This window comes from Microtus pennsylvanicus, chromosome 14 (assembly GCF_037038515.1).
Source record: "Microtus pennsylvanicus isolate mMicPen1 chromosome 14, mMicPen1.hap1, whole genome shotgun sequence".
Classification (NCBI taxonomy): Eukaryota; Metazoa; Chordata; class Mammalia; order Rodentia; family Cricetidae; genus Microtus; species Microtus pennsylvanicus.
The window spans coordinates 42,016,550-42,042,457 of NC_134592.1; the positions used below are offsets into that span (position 1 = coordinate 42,016,550).

A 25,908-nucleotide genomic window follows, 5' to 3' on the forward strand; every position below is an offset into this window, starting at 1 on the left:
CATAAACTTAACAAACTTTGTAGAGGAAGTGTATAGCTGATTTTTATAACTACTTTGTTATTTGCCAATGTGTTCAAGCCGACATGAGCAGGTAATGATGATGACTACTGAGATAACTGTCCAGGTTGTCTTTGCTGGCCAGACCCTCGGCAGTAAATAACACTTACATCTTCAGCACTTTTTTCCGAATCTCAACCTCCTTGTCAACAGTGGGATCTTCAAAGAGCTGCACCCTGAAGTTGCTCTTTCTCAGTGGAGTGCCACACTCAGGACAGTTCCCAGCTCCTCTCACGAACAGTAAATCCACACAACTCTCACACCTGTAAAGAAGCACATGTAGCATTATAGCAATAGTTGTGAAGCAAGAAGCGGTCAGGAGTGCGGAAGGGAGTTGATGGAGACAGGAAGAATTAGAGCGGGGAGAGGAAGGGATGAAATGATGCAAATAAGGTACTCAATGTATGAAATTCTCAAAAGTAAATAAATTTTAAATGACAGAAAACACAGCATTTAAGGTAGTCTTCAAATCTACAAGTTTAAACAATCTGCCTATCAGGGAAAGACTGAAGATGGGAGATAAAAATTTCATGGCTAGCCGGGCGGTGGTGGCGCACGCCTTTAATCCCAGCACTCGGGAGGCAGAGGCAGGCGGATCTCTGTGAGTTTGAGGCCAGCCTGGTCTACAAGAGCTAGTTCCAGGACAGGAACCAAAAAGCTACGGAGAAACCCTGTCTCGAAAATCCAAAAAAAAAAAATAATAAATTCATGGCTACTTATAATTTTACAAAAAATAAAACTCTGGAATATAACCTTTATTTGGCAATTCCTTTTCAGACACAGATAACTGAAGAGATACTAGTTATAGAAATGTCAAAGGTGACTAAATTGAGAGAGGACTAAGAAGATTCAGGGGAGGAAAACAGGAAATGGAGAAGGAAAATCTTCCCAATGCACTGTCAAGTCTCTTTATAATAAGCTGAGCATCCCAATCCAGAACCCCAAAACAGGACTGGAGAGGTAGCTCAGCCATAAGGTGCTCACTGTGTAAGCATGAGGACATGGGTTTGGACTTCTGGTGCCCACATACAGGCGGGGTATGGTGGCGGACTACTGGAGTCACAGTACTGAGGAGGCTGAAACCAAGGCGATTCTTTGACGCTCACACTAGCAAAATGGCCTAGACAACCTGTGAGCCCCAGATTCAGTGAGAGACCTCGTTTCAAAACATAAAGTGAAAAACAATTGAAGAAGACACCCAACATTGGTCTCTGGCCAAAATACACACAGAGACACACAGACAGACAGACAGACACACACACACACAAATGTTCAGAAAACTGAAATGTTATAATGTTGCCATGACACTGAGCAGAAAATTCCACATCATAAAACTGTTTCATACACTAAATTACTAAAAACATTACATAAAACCATGTTTGGGTTTTGTATACATAAGAAACAAACAGATGTAGTGTTTAAGCATGAATCTCAACCATCTGTGGCAGTGCATCCTATAAATCCCAGCACACAGGAAGTCAAGACAGGACCAGAAACTCAATGTCATCCTTAGCTATTTAACAAATTTGAGGTCTGTCTCAAAAAAATAGAACTATATATTTTTTGTAAGAAAACTTGAATCTCACATTGCTTGATTGCAGGTAATAAGTAAATATTATGAAAAAAAATGAAATAACAGGAGAGAAAGAGTTTTTTTTTTTTTTTCAGACAGTCTCATTGTGTTTCCCTGGCTGAATCTCTGTGTAGACCAGGCTGGCCTTAAACTCACAGTGACTCTGCCTTCCAAGTATGAGGACAAAAGGTGTGCACCACAGCCATCACACCCGACAAGAAAGAGAAATCCTTACAAATAAGAGCAAAACATTTTCGGCTGTAGGAAGTCTTACAGCCAGTGGTTATCCTCCCACTGGGGCATGGGCTCTTATACTAGATATGCTGATATAGAGAATGCGTCCGACCTCTTTTTCCAGCCTCTCTGTTCAGGTTGCGGATTTCGGTTTCTGATCTCCATTCCAGCAGAGGATTCTGATTTGGGAGTCTACCCCTAAATAAAGAACAATCTATATTTCTCAATTCTGAGCTAGTGTGGGATTTCTTTTAAGCGTCCTTCTTCATTTTTCCAAGTAAGTATTTGACGTAAGTGATAAATGGAATCAGAAAAGTGAAAAAGGGTATAAGAATTTTCAAATGCTAAGTGCGATGGCACATGCCTATAATTCTAATGTATCGAGGCAGAAAGACCATTGTAAGTTGAAGACTAGCATTATAGATAGCTCCAAACCAGCCAGGGCTACAGACAAGACCCTGTCTCAAGAAGAAGAAAGGGGGGAGGGGAGGCAGGCAGGCATTGAATTGAGGCCTGCTTACAGTTTCAGAGGTTTAGTCCATTATCACTAGGAAGCACGATGCACACAAGCAGAAATGGTGCTGGAGAAGTCGCTGAGAGCTACAACCTGATCTTCTGAGGAAGAAGGAGAGTCAGGGTTTGGCGTGGGCTTTTGAAACTTCAAAGCCCATCCCAGTGACACATTCCTTCAACAAGGTTATCCTCCTAATCCTTTCAAATAGTGCCATTTCCTGGTAACCAAGCATTCAGATCTAAGAGCTTACGGGCCATTTTTACTCAAACCACCACAAATACATATCTTACCCATGATTCTCAAGCTATGAGAAAGACACAATGCAGTAGTAGGAAAGAGAGGATATGAAAAACTACCACCAGAAATGGATGGAAGTCAAGAGCCTTACTGACAACAGCTACATTTAAACCGGGAAACACACTTCCAGCTCCATTCGCTATTCCTCCTTCTGCACAGGCCATGATCCTGCTTCCTCCCAGTCTCTGGTTCTCCTCACTCTGGTATAATACCCACTCCCACATGACAGACACTCCCATAATGCCAATGACTGGCTCTCCTCCTCCTGATGATGCCCAGGCAGTGGCTCCAGGGATAGGGCCAAACATGAGAGACCACATGCCTAAGGTGCCTAGGCCTCCAAATGAGACTGCCTGCTAGCCCCATGACAGTGCCCACTTGGCCTGGAATCACCACGCTAGACATATAGAACAAATGGGTTCCTCATTGGTTTTGTTTTATTTACTCTCTTTCACCAGGAAAACTCAGTGCTGAGACTGAACTATTTTTAGCTGTGTGATAAAGAAGACTTCCCCCTTCCTAGCACAGAGAATAGATTTGAAGGGGAGAAGTGGTATAGAAACACAGTTTTCTTTTGTAATATTTTAAAGAGAAATTAGATATAAAACTTTAGACTCACAAAGAAATAGATGAAATATTGTAACTATAATTCTTGTTTGAAACTGTTTTAGTATATGTAATTTTACTATGTTAAAGTTAAAACCATCCTTTCTATTTAGACAGAAAAGAGGAGATGATGTGGGATTCCCCTCTGTATGTTGTGAATATGTTTTATTACCATTGGCTAATAAAGAAGTTATTTCAGCCATGGCTTAAGAGAATAAAGCCAGGAGGAATATCCAAACAGAGATATAGAGAGAAAGTAGATGAAGTCAAAGAGTCACCATGTAGCTGCCAAAGAAGAAAGACACCACCACCAAAAACTTACTGGTAGGCCACAACCTTGTGGTGATACACAGGATAATAGAAATGGGTTAATTTAAGATCTAAGAGTTAGTTAATAAGAAGTCTGAGCTAGTAGGCCAAACAATATTGTAATTAATATAGTTTCTGTGTGATAATTTGGGTCTGGGCATCTGGGAACGAAAGAGCTATCTCCTGCTACAGCTACACTGCTTTAAAGCCAAAATAATTGAAACAGAATTGCTGTGGGGTAGTTGAATGTTAAAATGTGTGATTAGGATAAATGGGACCCTAGGTTCAATTCCCTGCACTCTTCTGTCTCTTTCAGGAAAGGGCAGAAAAAAATTACTTTTTCTGAGATGCGCCGGCTTTGCCCACATGAATGGATGTGCAGCACAGTCATGAATGGTGTCTATGGAAGTCAGAAGAAAGTGCTGGATCTCCTGAAAATGCAGTCATTAACAGTTCTGAGATACTATATGGCTGGGAACTGAACCCAAGTCTACTGCATGATTTTGAGCACTAAAACATCTCCCCAGTCCCAACAAGCGACTTTAGAATTTTCTTACCCTATTTTTTTTATTTTAATCTATTTGCTTATTTACTTAATTTATTTGGGGGCTCAGGACTGAAACCAGGGCTCTGAGCATGCTAAGCACATTGTCTGAACTACATTCCCAGCCTTTCTTTCTCTGAGTTTATCTGAAAAAAGAATATCAAATATCCTTAATGTTTAAACAACATGAGGTATGCAGAGAAAAACAAAGCTTTAACTCATTGTGCTCCACATCTTGCTTCTAACAACCTGCTGATTTTGTTTATGTGGGCACATCTTTTTCTATGTATTTATAGACTATAGACATGGAAACTAGACACATGAGCTAGGTGTGGTGGCACACCACTTTAATGCCAGCATCAGTAGGCAGTTCTCTGAGATAGAGGCCAGCCTGGTCTACAGAACAAGTTCCAAGACAGGCAGGACTACACAGAAACTCTATCTCAAAAAGAAAGAGAGAGAGAGAGAGAGAGAGAGAGAGAGAGAGAGAGAGAGAGAGAGAGAGAGAGAGAGAGAGAATTTGTGCAGTAGAGGATATTACTCAGAGGTAAAATGACAATCTACAAATGCAAAGGGCAAAGGTAAAGGTCTGCTGTTCAGAACATATGAAGAAACCCTATAGATCAGGAACAAAAAGATCATAAAACCCCCAAATCCAAAAAGACAAACCACCAAAGGTACATAAAAAAATGCCTATGATTAGTCATTAGAGAAAAAGCAAATTTAACTGTAACATCATTTTATTCATACAAGGATGACTATAATTTTAAAAAGTACAAGTGTCAGCAAGAACACAGAGAAATCCAATCCCTTGAACATTACCAGTGCAGATGTAAATGAGTTCACCTGTTATGGGAAAGAGCTTGTGGTTCTTCAAGAAGATGAATAGGATTTATTACATGACCAAGCAATTCTGCTTCTGATTATAAACCCCAAAACAGGTGCTCAAACAAATGCATGTGCAAGCATGTTCACAAACAGCAGTGTTCACAACAACCAAAAGGAAGACAGAACCCAAATGTCTGCCAACAGATGAACAGAAGAACAAATTGTGGTATGTAAACACAATTGAATCATTCAAGCAGAGAAAGAACCTGAGAAAACATATGCCAAGTGAAAGGAGTAAGAATTTACAAAAGGCCACATATTACACAATCCTGCTTTGTGCGAGATAGAGAATAGGCAAGAAAACAGGCTGGTAGTTACTAGAAACGGGGTTAAAAACTAACTGCTTAACAGATAAAAGGTTTCTTTCAGTGGTGCTAAAAAAAAGTTTTAGAGTTAGAAAGGTGATATGTGCACAATACATAAATATATAAATTGCACTGACTTCTTCATTTTAAAATGGTTGTAATTTACTTATATTTATTCGTTTTATGTGGGAGGTTTTTAAGAGTGTCTCACTCTCTAGTCTAGGCTAGTCTTGAATTCATTATGTAGTCCAGGCTGACCTCATGGCAATCCTCTTGCCTCAGCCTCCCATCCAATTCCTGGGATTATTAGACATGATTTACTATGACCAGTTCTGAATTTTGTTTTCATCTTAAAATTTTACAGACAGAGGTGGAGGCATGTGCTTATAGTCTCGTCTGCTTTGGAGGCCGATGAAGGAGGATCACTAGCTCAGGAGTTTAAGTTTAGAAACGTATCAAGATCCTTTCAAAAAAAAAAAAGAAGACAGATGGGGAAGGAGGGAGGGAGGGAGGGAGGGAGGGAGGGAGGGAGGGAGGGAGGGAGGGAGGGAGGGAGGAAGGGGTTTATTGAGACAGAAAGATCTCAAATTCAGGAGGAAATAAAGAAAAGTTCGTTTTTAACAAAGAAGGAAAACATCTGGAAAGGACTACCAGAGCTGCGGGCCAGCAGAAGGCAGGTTTTGAGATAGGGTCCTGCTCGATATTAGCTTGCAGCAGGGGTATCTTTTGATTGTTACCGTGCACCCAGGCAACCTTACCTCTGCCATGCTGACTCAACTGTAAGTTTTCCATAGGTTACAGGTTCAGAAATGCACAGGTACTTACTATGCTCTCAGAGAACATTAACTATGACAACAATCACTCAAAGAACCAATCGGGACCAGAGTTCAAAGGCACACTAGTAGCAAGAATCATAAATATAAAAGTATCCAGAAGAAATAGGCTAATTTGAGCTGGGTCTTGAGAAAGCTAATGGCCTTAAAGAACAAAATACTGACATTTCAAATTACAAAGCATAGAGTGCTGTAACCTTCGCAGCCGCGGGAAGCGTGCGTGACGAGATGAAGCTCATTATTCTGGACCACTATTCCCAGGCCAGCGAGTGGGCTGCCAAGTACATTAGGAACCGCATCATCCAGTTTAACCCAGGGCCTGACAAGTACTTCACCTTGGGGCTCCCCACCGGGAGCACCCAACTTGGCTGCTACCAGAAGCTGATCGAGTACTATAAGAATGGAGACCTTTCCTTTAAATACGTGAAAACCTTCAACATGGATGAGTATGTGGGTCTGCCTCGAGAGCACCCGGAGAGCTACCACTCCTTCATGTGGAATAATTTCTTCAAGCACATTGACATCCATCCTGAAAACACCCACAACACCCACATCCTGGATGGGAACGCAGCTGACCTGCAGGCCGAGTGTGCTGCTTTTGAGGAGAAGATCCAGGCTGCAGGCGGGATCGAACTCTTTGTTGGAGGCATCGGCCCTGATGGACACATTGCCTTCAACGAGCCGGGCTCCAGTCTAGTGTCCAGGACCCGTGTGAAGACCCTGGCCATGGACACCATCCTGGCCAATGCTAGATTCTTTGATGGTGATCTTGCCAAGGTACCCACCATGGCCCTAACAGTGGGCGTAGGCACTGTGATGGACGCTAAAGAGGTTATGATCCTCATCATAGGTGTGCACAAGGCTTTTGCTCTGTACAAAGCCATCGAGGAGGGCATGAACCACATGTGGACTGTGTCCGCCTTCCAGCAGCATCCCCGTATTGTGTTTGTGTGTGACGAGGACGCCACCTTGGAGCTCAAAGTCAAGACCGTCAAGTATTTCAAAGGTTTAATGCTTGTTCATAACAAGTTGGTGGACCCCCTGTACAGTATCAAGGAGAAGGAAATTCAGAAAAACCAGACTACTAAGAAGCCATATAGCCTGTGCCAACTCTCCGAGTACCTCAGAGGAACAGGCAGGTCTCTCTGGAACTTGTAAGAGTAGAATTACTTTGCTTCAGTTCCCTACGGTCGCTGCAGACCCGTGGCTAGGCACATACTGGCTGGGGAGTTTAGCTATGGGGAACATTGTTTATACCTTCTTTTTCAGTCCTGGGGTTTGAACCTAGGGCCTGGCATATGCCAGGTAAGTATTCTACTAACTGAGCTGTGTCCCCAACCTTCTGCACCTTTTCGTGATTTATTTTTGTAAAATAGAGATGATTTCCATCATTGACTGTCATTATACCCAAGTGAAGACTCTCACCTCTCCATCTGCCCCTACACACATGGCCAACACACTCCCATAGAGAAGCCCTGACTGTATGTGTGCTTGCTCTTGAGTGGGCTTGTGCACTTTGGAGTCTTGAGGGTCCCTCTTCCACAGGTTTGCTCATTGAGAGTCTTTGTTCTGAAGACCACACTTCCAGAACCTGAATTATGCACAAGGAAGCACCCTTCCTGTAGGAACCAAGTCCCTGAGGGAGAAGCCTATCCCTTGCTCCCATTGCCTGGATCTTCTCTTCTTGCTATCAATAGCTAGCCTTTCTGTAAACAGGCTTTCTGGTTAGGTTTGGACATGGGGTGAGGGGCTAAGGTGGCTTTCATAGATAAACTCAGAGTTTCCAAAGTCCAGCCATGCCTTGTTCTCCCTCAAGGTTCCAACACGAGAAAGGTGGAAGCCCTTTTCCCATCAGAGCTGTGTTTTTCTCGAAGGATTCTTATACACTCCCTAGTAAGGAGGTCCACTCGGGTGGTAGACATGCCCATGATTTCAGTGTTGTTTACCCAACATGGAGAGCCGGAACCCACACACGTGTGCTGTGCTCTCCTGCTTCCTCAGAGCTGAGCAACAAGATTTCACACAGGTTAATACTGTTTCCTCACTTACACCACCTGTGATCCCCCCCACCTCTCAGGCTTGCGAGGTGTCCTCAGATGGTCTCAGCATCAGAAATACAACCCTTGCCTACTTGTCTTTCAAGCCCCCTTCCCAGGCTCCTCTGCTCCCCCTGTGTTTATATTCTCCAGCCTCAGTGGAGTGGTCACTGCCTCCTGCTTTGTCTTTGTACCTGTTGAAGCAACAGCTGCCTATTTCCAGGACAGATTTTGAGGCCCTGGCACCCCTCTAGAAGTACTGTGTTTAGTACCAGCATTTTGTCTCGTTTTTATATGCGATCATGCTGTCATTCTTTGCTAAGATAATGGATCAGTAGACTTGTTTACAATGTGATATTTTCTATTAAATCTAATATTTTCAAAAAAAAAGCATAAAGCAGAGCAAAAATAAGAGCCATTATGCTCTCGAGTTAGAAATACAACAATAAAAAGAACATTTTAACAAAAAAGAAAAAGGAAGTTCCTGTAAAGTAGTCATAGTCTTTCCAATGATACTCTGAAAAACTAGGAGAATGTACATGCAAAAAGACTGAAGACAAGCCTCAAATGTTTCCCCAAACTTCCCTCAGGTCAACATTTCTACAAAATATAATACTTTATCTTTAAAAAAAAAATCATGAAAACTTTACTTGTTAAAAAAAAGAAAACTTTACTTGTCTCTATAATGGTCCTTTTTTTTTTTTTTAATTGGAAAATACCTTCAAATAGGTATCAATTATTAAATTTTTTCCTTAGGTAAAATTGACAATCCAGGAAGATGTGCATGGATCCATTCACCACCAAAATATCAATCAGCACACACCAAAGAAGTTTAAAAAGCATAAGAAAAGTCTGGCAAGATGGCTCATGCCTATAATCCCATCACATGGAAGGCTGAGATTGTGAGTTCAGTACCAACCTGGATGACATAAGGTCATATGGTGAACTCCAGGATAACCTGGGCTATATGAGACTGTGTAACAAACACACACAAAGACTCATGCATATCTAAGATTTTGACATAGGAATGATATAGCATTATAACCAATATGCAAAGGAATACTTCTCACTAAATGCTTGAGACACCATTGGCTTTCTAGATGAGGGGAAATATCTGCATACAAAAAATAAATTTCATGTGAACAAATAGGTAAGAGAGAAAACTTTAAATTTTTATGAGATTATTGGAAGACATAATTATGACACTGGGGCAGGAACTTCCTAAAGGTAACTTAAAATTTTTAAATCATGTAAAGAAGACTGATAATTTTCATTTTATACAAATTTAGCTTCTATGTGAAAGGGTGGGTACAATACTAGTGGAAGCCTTGCCACAAAAGCAAGGCAATATTTCTATAGTACTTTAATTATTCAGACTATATATGGATTCTACAAATCAATCATAAAATGCTGTAGAAAAATGAGTGGTTTATTAAACCATCCAAAAACTACTTGTCTCCTAGAAAAGGATCCCTTTATAGCTAGGACAGCTCATTAAGAAGTCTTTCCTTTTTCCAGAGAGGAAAAGCTACAGCCTCGATGGTGCAGTTCATTTCCTGGCCATTACTGGCATCATCCCACTCTAGAGTCCCCTCATCCTCTGCCAACAGCTGCTGGCATGGCAACTTGCTATTATGTTTACCCAAACCCTTGTCTCTAAAAGCCCTAACACCTGATTCCACAGCCTTTGCAGGCTGTGGCTGCTACACTTGTATGATTGCACAGCAATGGGTTTGGGAGCACCAGGAGACATTCCAGTGGCTCCCTTGCCTGCCAGGCATATTCTTCCCTGAACCCCTCATGATGACGAAGAAAGTCAAATACTCCTGCTAGCATGGTGACTCCTTTGCTTCCCTAGTAACCTTTCAGCATAAGGAGCCCCATGTGACTAGATAGCAGGCATGTCCTAAAGAAGCCCTCACTGTGTCTGTCCCTTAGTGGGATTTCCCCTGATAGGAACACGACCTCTAAACTCACATAGCCTAAAGTTACCAAGTGAGAGCACCTACTCTGATCCCTGTGTTCAAGGATCCATGTATTGTATCTGCTCAGGACACCCAATAGTCATCCATATTAAGGTCACATATTCAAGATATAAAAAGATACTGAAGGATGCTATCAACTCTTGTAGAAAATTGCCTTCAATCAGACACCTCAAAAGAAATTATGTGTGTGTTTTGTTTTTTGTTGGTTTTTTTTTTCCTGTTTTGAGAAAGCCTTGCTGCTTAACCCAGGATTTCTTCAAATTCGCCACCTGCTTCTGCCTTCAAGTGCTGGATTACAGATGTGTGTCACCAAGCCTGATTTTCAGCTGATCTTTAAGAGACAAAATTTTAACTTCTATATCAGAGGATCATGGATAGAGAAGCAATGAGTTGGGTCAAAAGATTCATAAACTGAGACTCATTGCCTCAGTATAAAGTAGAACTCTTGGCAAGAAACAGTATAATACTCAAGATCCCACGATGGTGGATCAAAAACTGTAAATGCTCAGAAAACAGTACTGGCTGTGGACAGAAAACCAAATCTACACCCAATGAACGTGTTAAACTCAGACTACAGGGACAGCTGCACTCTGCAGAACAGAGAAGGCACAGTTTTATGTTTTACCTTGACTTTCCCTATTAAGGCCAACTAAAGCCTTCTGCTAGTACCATGTACATATATCAAACTACACATTTAGGAACCGATTAAATGCCTCCCAGGTAAAAACAGAAACCTACTGTGAGCTAGACTTGAGTCAGGACTTACTATGCTCATCTGAGTCTTCTACTGTGCCTCATTCTAACAAGGAGGAAGGAGCAGCAGTTTGAGTCTGGAGAGGTTAATGTCAATTTACATTGTATTCACAAATATTCATAGGTTTGCACCCACTCACTGAGGCTATGGGGCATAGTAAGACTGAATAGTAATTCTGGATTGTACAAAGAACCAAAACCAGCACACTTGTCAGCAGACTAGGCTCATGCTGTGGTTAAATCTCGAATGTCCTGCAAAGGCCTATGTATTAAAAAAGGTGTTTGTCCTCAGCCCATGGTGCTACTGAAAAGTCAAAGAGCCTTTACGGGGTGGGGCCTAATGAGAGAACTTCGGGTCTTCATTCTGTAATAGCAAGCACTTTACCACTGAGTCATCTCCCAAGTGGCTCTCTACACTTCTTGGCCACCAGGAATAAAAAGGTCTCCTCCACTACATACCCTCCCATGACATGCTGCTATGCTACCACAGGCTTTAGCTCAGAACCCAGGAGCCATGAACTGAAACCTCTTTCAGAGTCAAAACGAGACTTTTACTCTTTTTAAGGGGATTTCCTCAAATATTTTGTTATTCAGAAAGCTTATTAGCAGAGCCCAATAAAGAGCTTGAAGAGTGTATGGTAATATGGCAATCCTTGGTCTCGGCCAATAGAAATGGCCTCTACGGCAGTTCCTGGAGCCCTGCCCATTAAATTCAACCAAGTCACATAACCATCTTATATGAATATTTCATTTATTGTCATATACTTTGCTTCAAATTCTAACCTTGCCACTAGAATACTTGTACAGATGACACACATACATGTGTTACTAATGCAGTATTTTATTTCCTGCAGATACCTGATGACACAGAAACAGACTGTATTGCCAACAAAGCCGAAAACATAGATGTTTTTATGTGGAGAGAACCATAAGCCTTTCCCCATATATATTCTGGAATGAGACTGGCAGGGAGAACATAGGTAAAACCACAGCAATTTTAAAAATTCTTATATAGCCTAGCATGGAGACACACATCATTAATCTCAGCATTCAGGAGGTAGAGGCATGTGGATTTCTTTGAGTTCTAAGCCATCCTGGTCTACATAGCAAGCTCTAGGACAGCCAACTGCTCCATAGTGAGAACGTGTCTCAAAATAAAATAAAATAAAAATCCTATATAAAAATTAAAAGGCTAAGGATAACATCACATACTTGTACTTCTAATATTCAGGAGAAAACAGGAGACAGGAATCCAGGGCCAGCCTTAGTTATATAGCAAATTCAAGGCCAACCTGGGCTACACAAGAATTTGTCTCAAATAAATAAATGAATTTTTAAAATAGCATTTGAAAATGTTAAGTCTTATACGTATGCAAAAGTACATAACATCAAGTCAAATGCCTGTATCTGGGTTTATGTACATCCCTTAATCCCATGCAGAGGCAGGAGGATCTCTGTGAGTTCAAGGCCAGCCTGGTCTACAAGAGCTAGTTCCAGGACAGCTCCAAAGCTACAGAGAAACCCTGTCTAGAAAAATAAAAAAAAAAGGAGAAAAAATCATCTCCAAGTGATGAAGTATAATGTGCCTACCTTCTTAAAGAAAAATGCTATATGTAAGCCAATGGAATTATAAAAAGAGAGAAACACACACATGACCTGGAGAACTAATTTCCTAAAGCTATATCTTCACGTACTTTAGGGGGACAGGGACTGCTGTGCTGGCAATCAAATACAGGGCTTCACACATGCTAGGCAAGTACTCAACCCCCAAGCCATACCCACCCGCAACCTCAGTTTCTGTCAAGTGTGGTATGCTTGCTTGCTTTCTGTCACACTCCCTCTCATACCTACCACGTCTACCCACTTGCTAGTCAATCTTTTCTTACTGCCCTTACACTTTTAACAGTTCATAAGCCTTTCATTGCCTTTATCAAATTTCTAATGGCTTGAAATACCTATAATGTAGACAGAAAAGACTAAATGCCAGCTGATACATAGCCTATTGTTTACAAACTACTTACAAAAATAATGTTTTGGAGTCACAGTCTCATGCTAGGTAGCTTAGGTTGGCCTTAACAGCTTCTAGACTCACAAAGAACAGGACAAAGTGCAGCTTCTTTGTAGCTGGATTTTTTTTTTTCAGATAAGCTCTGTTTGCTGGCAGTGAGCAGAGGTGTAGCTCCTTTAAGAGAAGGCTTCCTGATTCAGCATTAGTAGCAAAAACTGCATGGCTTCTTTAAGAGATGACTTCCTGGTTTGTGTTGGCAACACAGAGTGCTACAAGCCGCATAATGGTGACACAGACCCACTGCATCCCTGGAGCTGGGGCAGTGAACATGGCTTGCAGAGGCGGTAAACATACCTCCATTATGTTGGACAGGGCAGAGCCAACAGGCAAAGCTACAGAGTTAGTCCGAGCCACGCCTGCTTATCATTTAAAAACAAAACAAAAAACTCTCTTGGTCAGAAAATAATTACAGATATACAATAAGACAGATTCAGACTCCCCCTCCAAAAAAAAAGACCTCAAAATGGGTCACAGTGTTGGATAAATGTATATGGGTTTAGGAGAGAGAGAAGAAAGAGTACAAACAGTAATAGATTTAAGGAAAAAGTAACAGAGTTAAATACTTAAGTCACGTAGAGATGGGAAATACACAGAGAATCTGGATTATGCATATTATTGTGTTTTCTTTGAATTTTTTTTTTGACTGCAGAGAGACATTTGATTCTGGGGACTGCTAAGCTAATCCTTCATATATATTTTAAAGGTATCTTGACTTCAAAATTTGAGTCTAAGGATATGTTACTTTGAAAAAGAGGTTCTGCTTTTGTTTCCACAGAAGATGAGAACCTGTGGATTTCTTCCAGGCTAATGTGGTTTGATAGAACAAGATCCCCAGAAAGGTCTCCGTGAACCCTAAAAATACTTTGCCCACAAACAACAGGAAGCAATTTGGAGAAAACTATGCCTAAATTCCCAAAATGATTATTTATAAAAGTTTATTTTCATTTAAAAGGAGTTAGGTTATAAATGGTTAAATGATCATAGTCAATTCTTTAAAAGAAACATTGATAATATGGACTTTGGTTTATTGATACAAATTTAAGGTCAATTTTGCTATATTGTATTTCTACTCTTGTTTAAGGTATTATATTTATACAGCTTATTTAATAATTTAGTGTACAATTAAAATTACAGATTAATAGATAGTTATTTATAGCAGTCAAACTTGTAGTCATGTTATGTTTTCTAGATACAGAGATATATTTCAGTTAGATAGAAAATCTTCAACACTTCAAAGACCTACATGATGTGGGAAGGTCATTTGTCAATCTGTTGTTTCATTGGTTAATCAATAAAAAAACTGCTTGGCCTAATAAGTCAGAAAATTAGGTAGGTGGAGTAGACAGAACAGAATGCTGGGAAGAAGGGAAGTGAGCCAGATGCCATGCCTCTCCTCTCCAGGGCAGACGCCATGGATCCAGCCGCCAGGTCAGACATGCTGAATCTTTCCCTGTAAGACACCACCTCGTGGTGCTACACAGATTATTAGAAATGGATTAATCAAGATGTGAAAATTAGCCACTAAGAGGCTGGAACTATTGGGCCAGGCAGTGTTTAAATGAATATAGTTTGTGTGTTGTTATTTCGGGGCATAAGCTAGCCAGGCAGCCGGGAGCTGGGCTGCAGGAAGCAGCCCGCTGCTCCATCTACACCTACAGAATATGGCATTTGAAAGGTTTTTAAAAATTTAGACTTTTCTCGACAGTGAAATATGTCTGGTTCTGGCATCACCGATTACTTCAGAGAGGTTGATGGGCACTGAAGAATCTCATTATGGAATTTGCCTTCGATGTGACAAGGCTAGCCATTCTGGCCTGGACTGCTTATAAATGTATGTTGTATAAAGTGAACTTATAGTACCCACAGAAAAATGACTGCTAAACTTGCCTAAAGGTGAGACGGGCCTTCAGGGTTCATGCTTCATGAAAGAGTCTGCCAGACATTCTGCAGGACACAGAAGAAAGTGACTGACAAACTGCCAATACAGGCAAAACAGTCTTTCAAATTTCCTTCTTCTTGGAAAATTCTGCTGGATACATTGGGCCTGTAGACTGAAGATAGATGCCCCAATATTACAGAAGAACGTTGGTGACTATCCAGGCAGCAAGATATCCCTGTTAATTCTAGAGTTTTGGAAGTTGCTTACAATGCACTTCCTGTTTACTTAGGTAATATTATATTCTTCTGGGGTCTTTGATGGAGTTGAAGACAGATATAGTTTTCCCTAGTTATGATAAAAGATAAATTATATATAAAACTTTCTAGATACAAATAGACTGTACATTGTAATTGTAATTCTTTTTTGATTCCTGTTTTGCTATATATAATTTCACCTTGTTAAAAGTTAAAACCTTCCTTTTTATTTAGACAGAAAGGAAGAAATTATGTGGGATTCTCCTCCGTATGCTGTGAATATGTTTTATTACCATTGGTTAACAAAGAGGTGCTTTGGCCTATGGCAGGACAGAATACAGCAAGGCAGGGATTCCAAGCTGAGATAGAAGAGGAAAGAAGCAGAGTCAGGTAGACAACAAGTAGCTGCTTAAGGAGAAAGATGCCAGAACATTATCAGTAGGCCACAACCTTGTGGTGACACATAAATTAATAGAAATGGGTTAATTTAGCCAGGTGGTGGTGGTGCATGCCTTTAATCCCAGCACTCGGGAGGCAGAGGCAGGTGGATCTCTGTGAGTTTGAAACCAGCCTGGTCTACAAAAGCTGGTTCCAGGACAGGCTCCAAAAGCTACAGAGAAACCCTGCCTCGAAAAACCCAAGAAAAAAAAAGTTAATTTAATATGTAAGAGCTAGCTAGGAATATTCCTAAGCTATTGGCCAAAACAGTGTTGTAAATAGTTTCTATGTGATTATTCTGGTCTGGGTGGCCGGGAAACAAATCAATAGTCTCTGATTACAGTAACCAACAAATATGTGATTTGACTTAAGGCCCATGAGATGGAACCCATACCCAAAACTGTTTGGGTGACCAAGAACAGAAACTTAAGCCCAGAGACCTAGGGTAAAAAGAAATACTATTGTTCTAAAATAAACAAACAAAAAAGTAGTGATAAAATGACTCCTAATACATCCTGCTATACACATACATTGTGCCCTGTTTAGCCATCATCAGAAAAGCTTCCTCCTGCAACAGATGGGGACAAATACAGAGACCCACAGTCAGACATCACATAAAGAATGATTGACCTTGAAATATCTCCATCAAATCCCTGTCTTCAGAACTCAGGAAACCTGTGCAAGTGAAAGAGGAAAGAGTCTAAGAACCAGAGGGGATGGTGGACACCAAGAGAACAATGTTCTCTAACAGGGCTCATATGAACTCACAGAGACTGAAGCAGCATAGACAGGGCCTGAACTCCTCTATCCTTATATCATGGCTTCCAGTTTAGTGTTTTATAGGATTCCTGAATGTGCAAACAATTGGGTCTCTGATTCCTGTGCCTTCTCTTGGGCTCTTTTCCACTTGTTTGTCTATCTTGTCCAACTCTGATAGGCTAGTTATTGCTGTGTTTTATAATATTTTAATATATGATATTATATTTTATTATTATCCCTTAGATGCCTACTTGTTTTCTAATGAGACAGAGAAAAGAAGTAGATCCAGATGTGAAGGGAGGTGGGAGGAACTGGGGGTAAAGAGAGGGAAAACCATAATCAGGATATATATGTGAGGGAAAAAAATCTATTTTCAATAAAAGGGGAAAAGTGTCAAAATAATAATAATATAAATAAACCCTTTTTAAAAATGCTAAATGAGACAATAAATATAAAATCTTCAGTACCATTACTGTGACACAAACATTTCAGGAATAGTAGTACTCTTCAAACCATCCTAGGATGTTCTATTTCCCTTCTTGTCCCAACTTTTTTAATAAATTTGTTACTTAAAAGATTACAAAAACCCTGCACAGACATATCTTGAAAATGACTGCAATTTTCCCTTGTCTTTCTGAAGGTCACACTATTTATAAACCATGACAGAATTTTAATAAGCGAAGCTAGGCTTTTAAATCAACCAAAGAGGAGGCTGGGGAGCTGCTCAGCAGGTAAAGCACCTGCTGTGCAGTTGTGAGGACCTGAGTTCAGACCATGCCCATAAAAGTCAGCCGGCCATGGAGGCAGCAGCCCTGCAATCCAGTGTGTGGGAAGGAGAGACACAGGACTCCTAGAGAAAGCTGACTAGCTATAGCAGTTGAGTCGGCAAGCTATGGGCCCAACTGAGACCCTGTCTCAATATATACAGTAGCAAGCAATGGTGACACTCAGCATCAACATCAAGCATCCATGTAACACACAGCAGCACAAACATCTGGGTCCCTCCTCATGCAAGCACATGACACACGTATACACACACACAGTATTAAACATCAATTGTCCCTGCCTTCAAGATGACTAGAAAAACCTAAAAGGGTCTCAGTGATGAAATTACTGCTTGGCTTTTATTTACTTCCCCAATCATCCTCATTGTTTTAGATAATTTAAATCTCTTCAAATTGAGCTGCAAGTTGGGCTGAATCCTCCCTACCAATATAGGTTACCTAAGAGAGAGTCCATAGGGATAAACAGTACGTAGTGGAGGAAACACTGGTCCAGACAGAGCACACATGTCAGACTACGCTTTGTGGAGGAATGATTTGCAGCTTCCAGAAACTCATAAAACTGAAGTTACAAATCCACGAAGCACAGGGTTACTTGTAAATATTACCGTGACATGCTCTTTCACTCACCTTCCAAAATGGAGTGTGGGTTATATTGCATTTCCAATCTAAACGTGCACTGTTAACACCTCCAGAAGCATATGGAAACCATTGCCCTGACCTGTTGCTGTATTTTAAATGTTCATCTAAAAGAAACAATGCTCTGAACACAATCTACACATTAACACAGAAGCTTGGAAACTTGGTTTACTTAGAAACAGTTTTTACTACTGAACATATTTCCTTCATATTACCTTACTACTTTTTAATTTTTCAAGGCAAGGAAAGTTAAAATAGGGTCCCTCATACTATAGCACAGAATGACCTGGAACTTACTAACATAGTGAGTGTAGCCCAGGCTTAAACTTACATCTTCCGGTCCCAGCTTCAAGTGCTAAGATCACAGGCATAAGCCTTGCCTACTTTTCTCATTTTGTTTTTGGTTGTTTATTTTTTGTTGGTAGCCTGAGATTAAACCTAGGGCCTTGTTCGTGGTAGGCAAGCACTCTACCAACTGAGCTATATTCCCAGCCCTCCTAGTTCTTACAGAATATTTATTCTTAGCTGTGTATTGGTGGCACAAGCCTTCAATTCCAGCACTCAGAGGCAGAGGCAAAGGCAGAGGCAGGCAGATCTCTTGTGAGTTTGAGGCCAGTCTGAGCTACAGAGTGAGTTTCAGGACATCCAGGGCTATACAGAGAAACCTGCCTCAAAAAGCTAAAGCGAGCAAAAAAGAATATCTATTCTCTCATTTTGTTTCAAGTTTTCAATTATATATGAAGTTCTAACAAATATCTACCCAGGTCATTGTTTTTAATAATAAGATTATTAAACTATATTAATAAAACTCCCATGGAATAAATCTAAAATCATATAATAATTAGCATTAAATATTCACTCACCTACTGTTTGTCCTATATATGAGCATTTCTCAAAAAGATTTTGGGAAACAAGGCACTGAAAATGAGAGGAAGAGGAAGTAGTATGGATTATTTAAGCGATGAACTCCTATTATATTAATTACATTGTCTTCTTAGAATATTATCAGGCTAAAGTAATGTATCTGCCATACAGGCATAAGGACCTGGGTTTGTATGCCCAACACCCATGTGCCAAAAGAAGCAAAGGCAAGCGAGGCAAGGTTTACTAGTCAGCCAATCTAGCCAATCAGGAAGCACCGGGTTCAAGAACACTCTGTCTCAAAACACAGAGCGATTGGGGAAGATATTTGACATCAGCCTCTGATCTCCACAGAATGTGCATTCATGTGCATTCATTTACATATATACACACATGTACTAAAGTTAAAACTAAAAATAAGAAATTAAAAAATAGGCCGGGCGGTGGTGGCTCACGCCTTTAATCCCAGCACTCGGGAGGCAGAGGCAGGCGGATCTCTGTGAGTTCGAGGCCAGCCTGGTCTACAAGAGCTAGTTCCAGGACAGGAACCAAAAAGCTACAGAGAAACCCTGTCTCAAAAACACCCCCCAAAAAAAAGAAAGAAAGAAAGAAAGAAAGAAAGAAAGAAAGAAAGAAAGAAAGAAAGAAAGAAAGAAATTAAAAAATAGGGTCAATAAGATAGCTCAGCAGTTAAAGGGTGCTAGCTGCCTAACAATGACCTGAGTTCAACCCTGAAACCCACGTGATTGGAGGAGAAAACCAATTCTTACAGATTGTTCTCTGACCTCCACATGTATGCATGGGACATGTGCATTCACCCATACTCAAACACACAACTAATGTAAAAAGTTTTAAAATAATAAAACCAAAAATTAGAATATTAAATCCATTTTTAAAAAGCATTTAAGTTATCCTTTTACTTTTACATGTTAGGATTCTATATATTTTTCAGACTACAAGTCTAAATTTTGGAGGCAGATTTTAAGAATTGTACACTTAATTAAGGCTACCTCCAATCTCTCCTAGAATCATAATCACATTAAAAATTAAAAGTTCAGCTGGGCATGGTAGCACACAACTTTAGTTCCAGCATTTGGGAGGTAGAGACAAGCAGATCTACATGAGTTCGAGGCCAGCTGGTCTATAAAATGAGTTCCAGGACAGCCAGGGCTACACAGAGAAACCCTGTTATAAAAAAAGAAAAAAAGAAAAAAAGAAAAAGAAAATAGAAAAAAAAGTAAAAGTTCAAAACTGAACAAAACACAGTGTTTAGATCAGCAAGATATTCAGAGGAATCAGAAACAGCAGCCTCGAGCAACAAAATCCTGACTGTATCTTTTTCCATTAACATTTTAGGAAATCACCGCAGTTCCTAACTGTTTAAACATCTTGTTGCCATTACCTTCTCCAGTACTGGAGAAGCACCAGCCTGCTAGGTCACATTCCAAACTCTGCCTAAGTCTTTCTGAGCCAGCACTGCCAATCCTTTACCCCTTGGTGTCCCCTCTGATCTGGATGATCAGATCCCTGTCACAATTTATACTTCATTCTCTAATTATAGTTCACTTCTAATTACACCTCTTTCTATAACCGCCTGGGATACTATTTCACTGACCATGGCTGCTAATTGATTTGCTTGTTCATCTACCTATATCTCATCAGCCCTATTCCAGAAAGACTCTTACTAAATCTTCAAATTTTCATTTTTCACATAACTACCAAAATTTCAAATGTGATCAGGGAATGGTGGCATATATCTGTAAATCTAGCATCTAGGAAGCTGAGGCAAGATAACTGCCAAGAGTTTGAGTCAAGCCTGGGCTATATAAAAAGACATAACCAAACGTGACAAGCCAAGGCACACTATTCCTTAGTCTCGGAGTTCTGATCAGCACATCTCAACCACCTCCTAAATCCGTCTCAAATCTTCCCTCTCAGCAGTTCATGTCCTCCTCACACACATAAAGCAAGTGGCCAAGAGTCTGGGTTCCAAAGGAACCAGACCATTAACTCCTAACCTCTTGTGATAAGCTTTATCTATTTACTAGCCTGCTGGACAGCTGGCAGACAGGGTAGAGTTAAAAGACAATTAGCTCTGCTACCTGACAGACTGACAACAGAGCTTCCCTAGCAAAGGGCCATGTGACTGCAGCCACAAATGTAAAGTTGTCAATGAGGAAAGAGAGAGTGGCACACTTCAGACTAATGGGCGCTCTAGGCAAGGAGGCTTTCCACAACACTGGACAACGTGTTTGCTGTTTGTTCTCTATTTTGGACTTCAAGATTATTGCTATTAATGATATTATATGTAAATATTCATTTAATATATATACAGTAGTTCCATATGCATGGCATGACACAACTATTATGTTAGACTAAAAGAGTAAGTTGGGGGCTGGAGAGATGGCTCAGTGGTTAAGAGCATTGCCTGCTCTTCCAAAGGTCCTGAGTTCAATTCCCAGCAACCACATGGTGGCTCACAACCACCTGTAAAGAGGTCTGGTGCCCTCTTCTGGCCTGCAGGCATACACACAGACAGAATATTGTATACATGATAAATAAATAAAATAAATTTTAAAAAATTTAAAAAAAAGAGTAAGTTGGGTATCACTGCATTAAAAGGCAAGTCTTTGAATATAATAGTGCCTATAACTACAAAGTAATTATCGGCCACACCAAGTGACAAGTTGAGGATAATAACTCACCAACACCTGCATTAAATGTAAAGGCAGACAGTCAACAGTTGCCACTGACAGACAACCCATGTGACTGTATATCTCGGCGCTTAAGTCAAACTAGTTTACATGCAGCAGAGCAGCTTCCTAAGGAGCCATCTCTAAAGCACTTTTTGTTTTGACAATAAGCAATTCCATCATTTTTCCCATCACTGTGGCTCTGAAAGGTATGTTAAAATGTTATGCTTTACTGGATGGATTAATATGAACTTATTAAACTATGCTTACGCTAATACTGCTTCCTGGTCATTGTGTTTCTAAATTACAGATAATGATAGGTTTAGAAAAATGACTGCTCAATTACAACTCACCGTAAATTCTGAGTTTTCACTACTTGATCATTAAATGACATATGAAAGCACAAGATACAACGAACACATTAATAAATTGGGAGTTTGCCAAGTAATGTTGAAGCCAGACAGCATTAAGTCCCTATCATTAAGTCTCAGTGGATTCCAACATACAAAATGCTTTAGACCAGAGATTTTGACCAATCACTTCATGCCTTGGTAACCTAGTTTATTCATCTATAAAATAAAAGTATGGAATGGAAACTCTCTGAGATCTCTTCCAACACAAAAAGCTAAGAAATTAAAATATCTATCCATACTGGAAAATATCTATCCATACTGGAAAATTTCAAATGATATGGGTTGTAGCTCAGCAACATGGTGATGGCCATTTCATCCACACACTAACAAGACAAGCGATGAACAAACAAGTGTGCTTGTTCAAATCTCAAAAGAGAATCTGCTTCAAAACTAACAAAAATTGCACGGCCTAACTCCTTAGATATGAGTTTCTTAACTTCATGAATTTTGTTTAACTGGGGGAAGGTGAGGCCAACTCTGAATTTGTAAAATTCCAATACCATAAATCCTAAAAGCAAAAAAAAAAAAATCTGTAATCTTATCCATTAAAATAAATTGTGTCAGCCAGATAATTTATGGGGAGCCTTTGGGTTTTATGAAGTCTCTACAAAGTACTAAACTACCCCCTATACAGCAGCTGATAAATTCAATTGCAAACTGAGCTAATAAGAAAAAACCACGTAGAGTTTTCTTTTCTCGGATCTTTTAGGTACCAATCCCCTCCTGCTCTGCTTGCACTGGGGCTTGAACTCAAGGCCTCATCCAAGCTGGGCAAACACTGTACCTCTAAGCTGCTCCAAACTTTGTGTCTTCTTTAGCTTTGTATGTACATGATCTTGCACAGCTCAGTAAATGGTTCTGACCAAATGAAGGTCATAATTTAATTTTTGGTGAAGTACAAAAAAAGTATGTGAAATCCATATTTAAAACATACCATAATATATAGAACCATTTTACCATACGAAAGTGTCCGTTCCTTAAGACTCTTTCCATCATCCTGTCTTGCTAATCCATTTGAAGCTACTAAAACTGTTTAGACACTATTGAAGAAAGCACTTTTCAAAAGTCATGAAGATGAGACTTACTTGTTCAGATGTAGAACATGTGGACGCCTGTGTATCTGTGTGTGTGCGTGAGAGAGAGAGAGTGAGTGCATTACTGGTGTTTAAAACTAGGGTCTCATGGCATTCCACATACAGCTATATATAGGCTCAATCCTTGTTTATTAACTTATTTGTACGTGTGTGCAGGTATGAAGGTAGGCACACATATATGCCATGGCATGGCACAAGTGTGGAACAAGTTTCTTGAGTTGGCTCTCTCCTTCCACCTGAAGGTTCAGGGGATCAAACTCAGATTATCAGGCTCAGAGGAAAGAACCCTTCCCCACTGAGCAATTCTGCCAGGGCTCAGTTTTAACTTTTTAGTTTGAGACATAATTTAAGTAAGCTACCCAGATTGATCTTGAACTTACTCTGCATCCTAGGCAAGGCTTAAATTTATGATTCTCCTGCCTCAGTTTCCCAAGTAGCTAAGATTTTGTGTTTAGTTGGGCCTGCACCACCAGGCCCAACTAAACACAAAATCTCAACCAACGTTGGTCTCCGGAACTTCAAGTTACTGGCTCAGATTACAGTGGCGATCTGCTCTGTGAGAGGGAAATGGATGGCTCTAACAGGGAAAGGAAAGACACTTAAGACAAACAGAATCAATAGAAATACAGGAAAATGAAAAACAGAAATGTGTTTTAAAAAACACAATTTACGGGGTCAGGCATGGTGGTACCTTTAATCCCAGCACCCAGGAAGAAGCAGGTGGATTTCTATAAGTTCAAGGCTAGCCAAGGCTATATGATAAGATCCTGATAAGAGTTCATAGACTAGATAATCTTATCCCAGTCAAAATATTACCTAGATACTAAGAATTGTTAACTTCCCCAAAAAAATAGGTTAAAATGCACATAAAACTATTTATAAAACAAGATATAATAAAGGAAAACAACCACAAGATTTTTACTAAGAGTGATACTTACTAACGAAAGAATTCTAATACTCAGGACAAAAGATAAGATCATTCTGTAATGCTAAGTTCATTTGACACTAATAGTACTCACTACAAGGAAAACACAACCTTCCACAGACATTTACCCCTGGCTGGCTCAGTGTTAGAGAGAGCACATGCATAGCATATACAAGGTTCAATTCCCAGTGACAAAGAAGAAAAAACCCACAAAATAAATCCACTAAGTATCAAAATAAAATATATTATGCTTGCTATGACAGTTAACACTCTGTTAAATCTTTAAAAAAATAGACTTTTGGCCAGAGAGATAATTCAGCAACTAAGAGTACCTATGCTGAGCTTGGTGACCGAAGCTCAAGAACTGCAGGTTATGAACTGACCTTCACACACATACATATGCACAAACACTAAATTAATTCATCCATTAATTAAACAATTTATAAGCCTGAAAAAGAGACCTTCTTAAAGCAGGAGGCACTAACTCTCTTCCTCAGTTAGTAAAGTGATTAGTTTTTACTCAGAAATTTGTTCCTCTTTGTGTGTATGTGTGTCTGTCTGTGTCTGTGCATCTGTCCATGTGACTGTGTATCTGTATGTCTGTGTGTATATCTCTATGTGTCTGTGTGTTTATGGGTGTGCTTGTGTGTGTATACGTTTGTCTGTCTGTCTGTGTAGTGTTGGTGTCGGAGAACAAACCCAGAACATATCAGTCAAGTGCTGTTACACTGAAATATATAACTCCAGCCCCAAAGAGTTCCTACTTCAGGTTTATTCTGAAAAGTTTGACTTCGGTGAAACTCAAACTTGTATTTGGTTCTAGGATATGAAGGTCAATCAAACAACAGGGCACTCCAGAGGACAATCTGAAGAGGACTATTCCTAGAATCTAGTGTGTGGAAAACTTTTGTACAGGGAATCTTTCCCACTCTTAAAATACACTGAGCTTCATTGTCTAAATTAAGTAAGGAGATCATGAGGCACAATCTATGCCCAGAAAAGTAGCATACACATTATACCAAGAACTACGTTCATCTATCAAGTCTCACAACCAAACTGTGCAAATGTCTGGCCATTTTCCATTTGTTTTGGTATGGAAACACCAAGACTGCCATGATGAAAATCAACAGTGCACCTGGTCCTGGTAAGGCCACAAGAGGCTGAGTCACCGTGTGGAAGCCATTTTCTTCGGAAAAAGAACCGAGTCTGGTACTAGGCGGGTGCACAATGTACTTTCTTCCAGCCATGAAAGTCGTTTTTCCTTTTCCTGCTTTCCAGCTGCCCAAAAAATTGATCCCATGGTGACTGAAATATGACACTTCCACAGAAATGAGGGAGATGTGTCAGGTGCTTACCAACAACAGCCATTGCACACAATTCCTTTCCCAATAGAGCTTTCCTACACAGAGAGTTAAACAATTTCAAGCTAAAAATGTATTTATTTGCTTCACATTGGAAACTTGCTATGAAATACAAAGACACCAGATAACAGAAGAATCAGTTAACAGTAACAGAGCTTTTGAGAAACCCCAAGTGTAGCCAAAGTGTCTGGGGGGGAAAAGAGCACTTTCGTAAGTCTCTGTGAGGAATTAAATGGAACACTCTTTCACAGAGCAATTCAGGAAGAGCTAGCCAAAGTATAGTTGCCTACGTTTGTACCACAGGACAAGCATCAGTCCTTGTAAGGGTCATACAGTAGCAAACGGATTCTCGGGATCCAGAACTAAAGAAAAGAAAGGCAAAGGTGCACTCTGACTCCATCTATGCAGATTTCAAACTAATATAGTCATACCATTTCATTAATGCCTAAGTTTATAAAACCCATTTACAATACATTGTTCAACCATACAAAAACTGTGTGCAGTTTTAATCAAACTGAAACATTTCAGTTTCTCTCACAGTATCTAAACAAAGAAAGTGGTTTCAATTTTTGGCTTTGGTTTTGATTTTAAAACAGAGTCTTGCTACAATATTCAGGCTGGCCTCACACTTATAAACCTCTTGTCTCAGCATACCAAGGGTTACAATTAGAAATATGCACCACTGTGCGTGGCTCTCGATTTTTATTACTTAAATAATATCTAACTAGAAGATTTATTTCCTTCAAAATAACATTATAATCTTCTAATAAAATTTAAATAAGTAGAGGCTGCTCTAGGAGTAATAAAA

The 25,908-nt window shown here is 40.0% G+C and overlaps 1 protein-coding gene and 1 pseudogene across 1 annotated transcript in view; one reads left to right on the forward strand and one right to left on the reverse strand.

The window, feature by feature from the left end:
* The window catches only part of Mnat1 (MNAT1 component of CDK activating kinase), a 127,278-nt gene that overhangs the window by 91,421 nt on the left and 9,949 nt on the right, over window positions 1-25,908 (reverse strand). Inside the window, exon 2 of the mRNA XM_075947644.1 lies at window positions 168-320. Coding sequence (XP_075803759.1) covers window positions 168-320 — 153 coding nt within the window. The remainder of the gene's footprint in view (window positions 1-167; window positions 321-25,908) is intronic.
* Window positions 6,353-8,579, forward strand: LOC142835047 (glucosamine-6-phosphate deaminase 1 pseudogene; annotated as a pseudogene).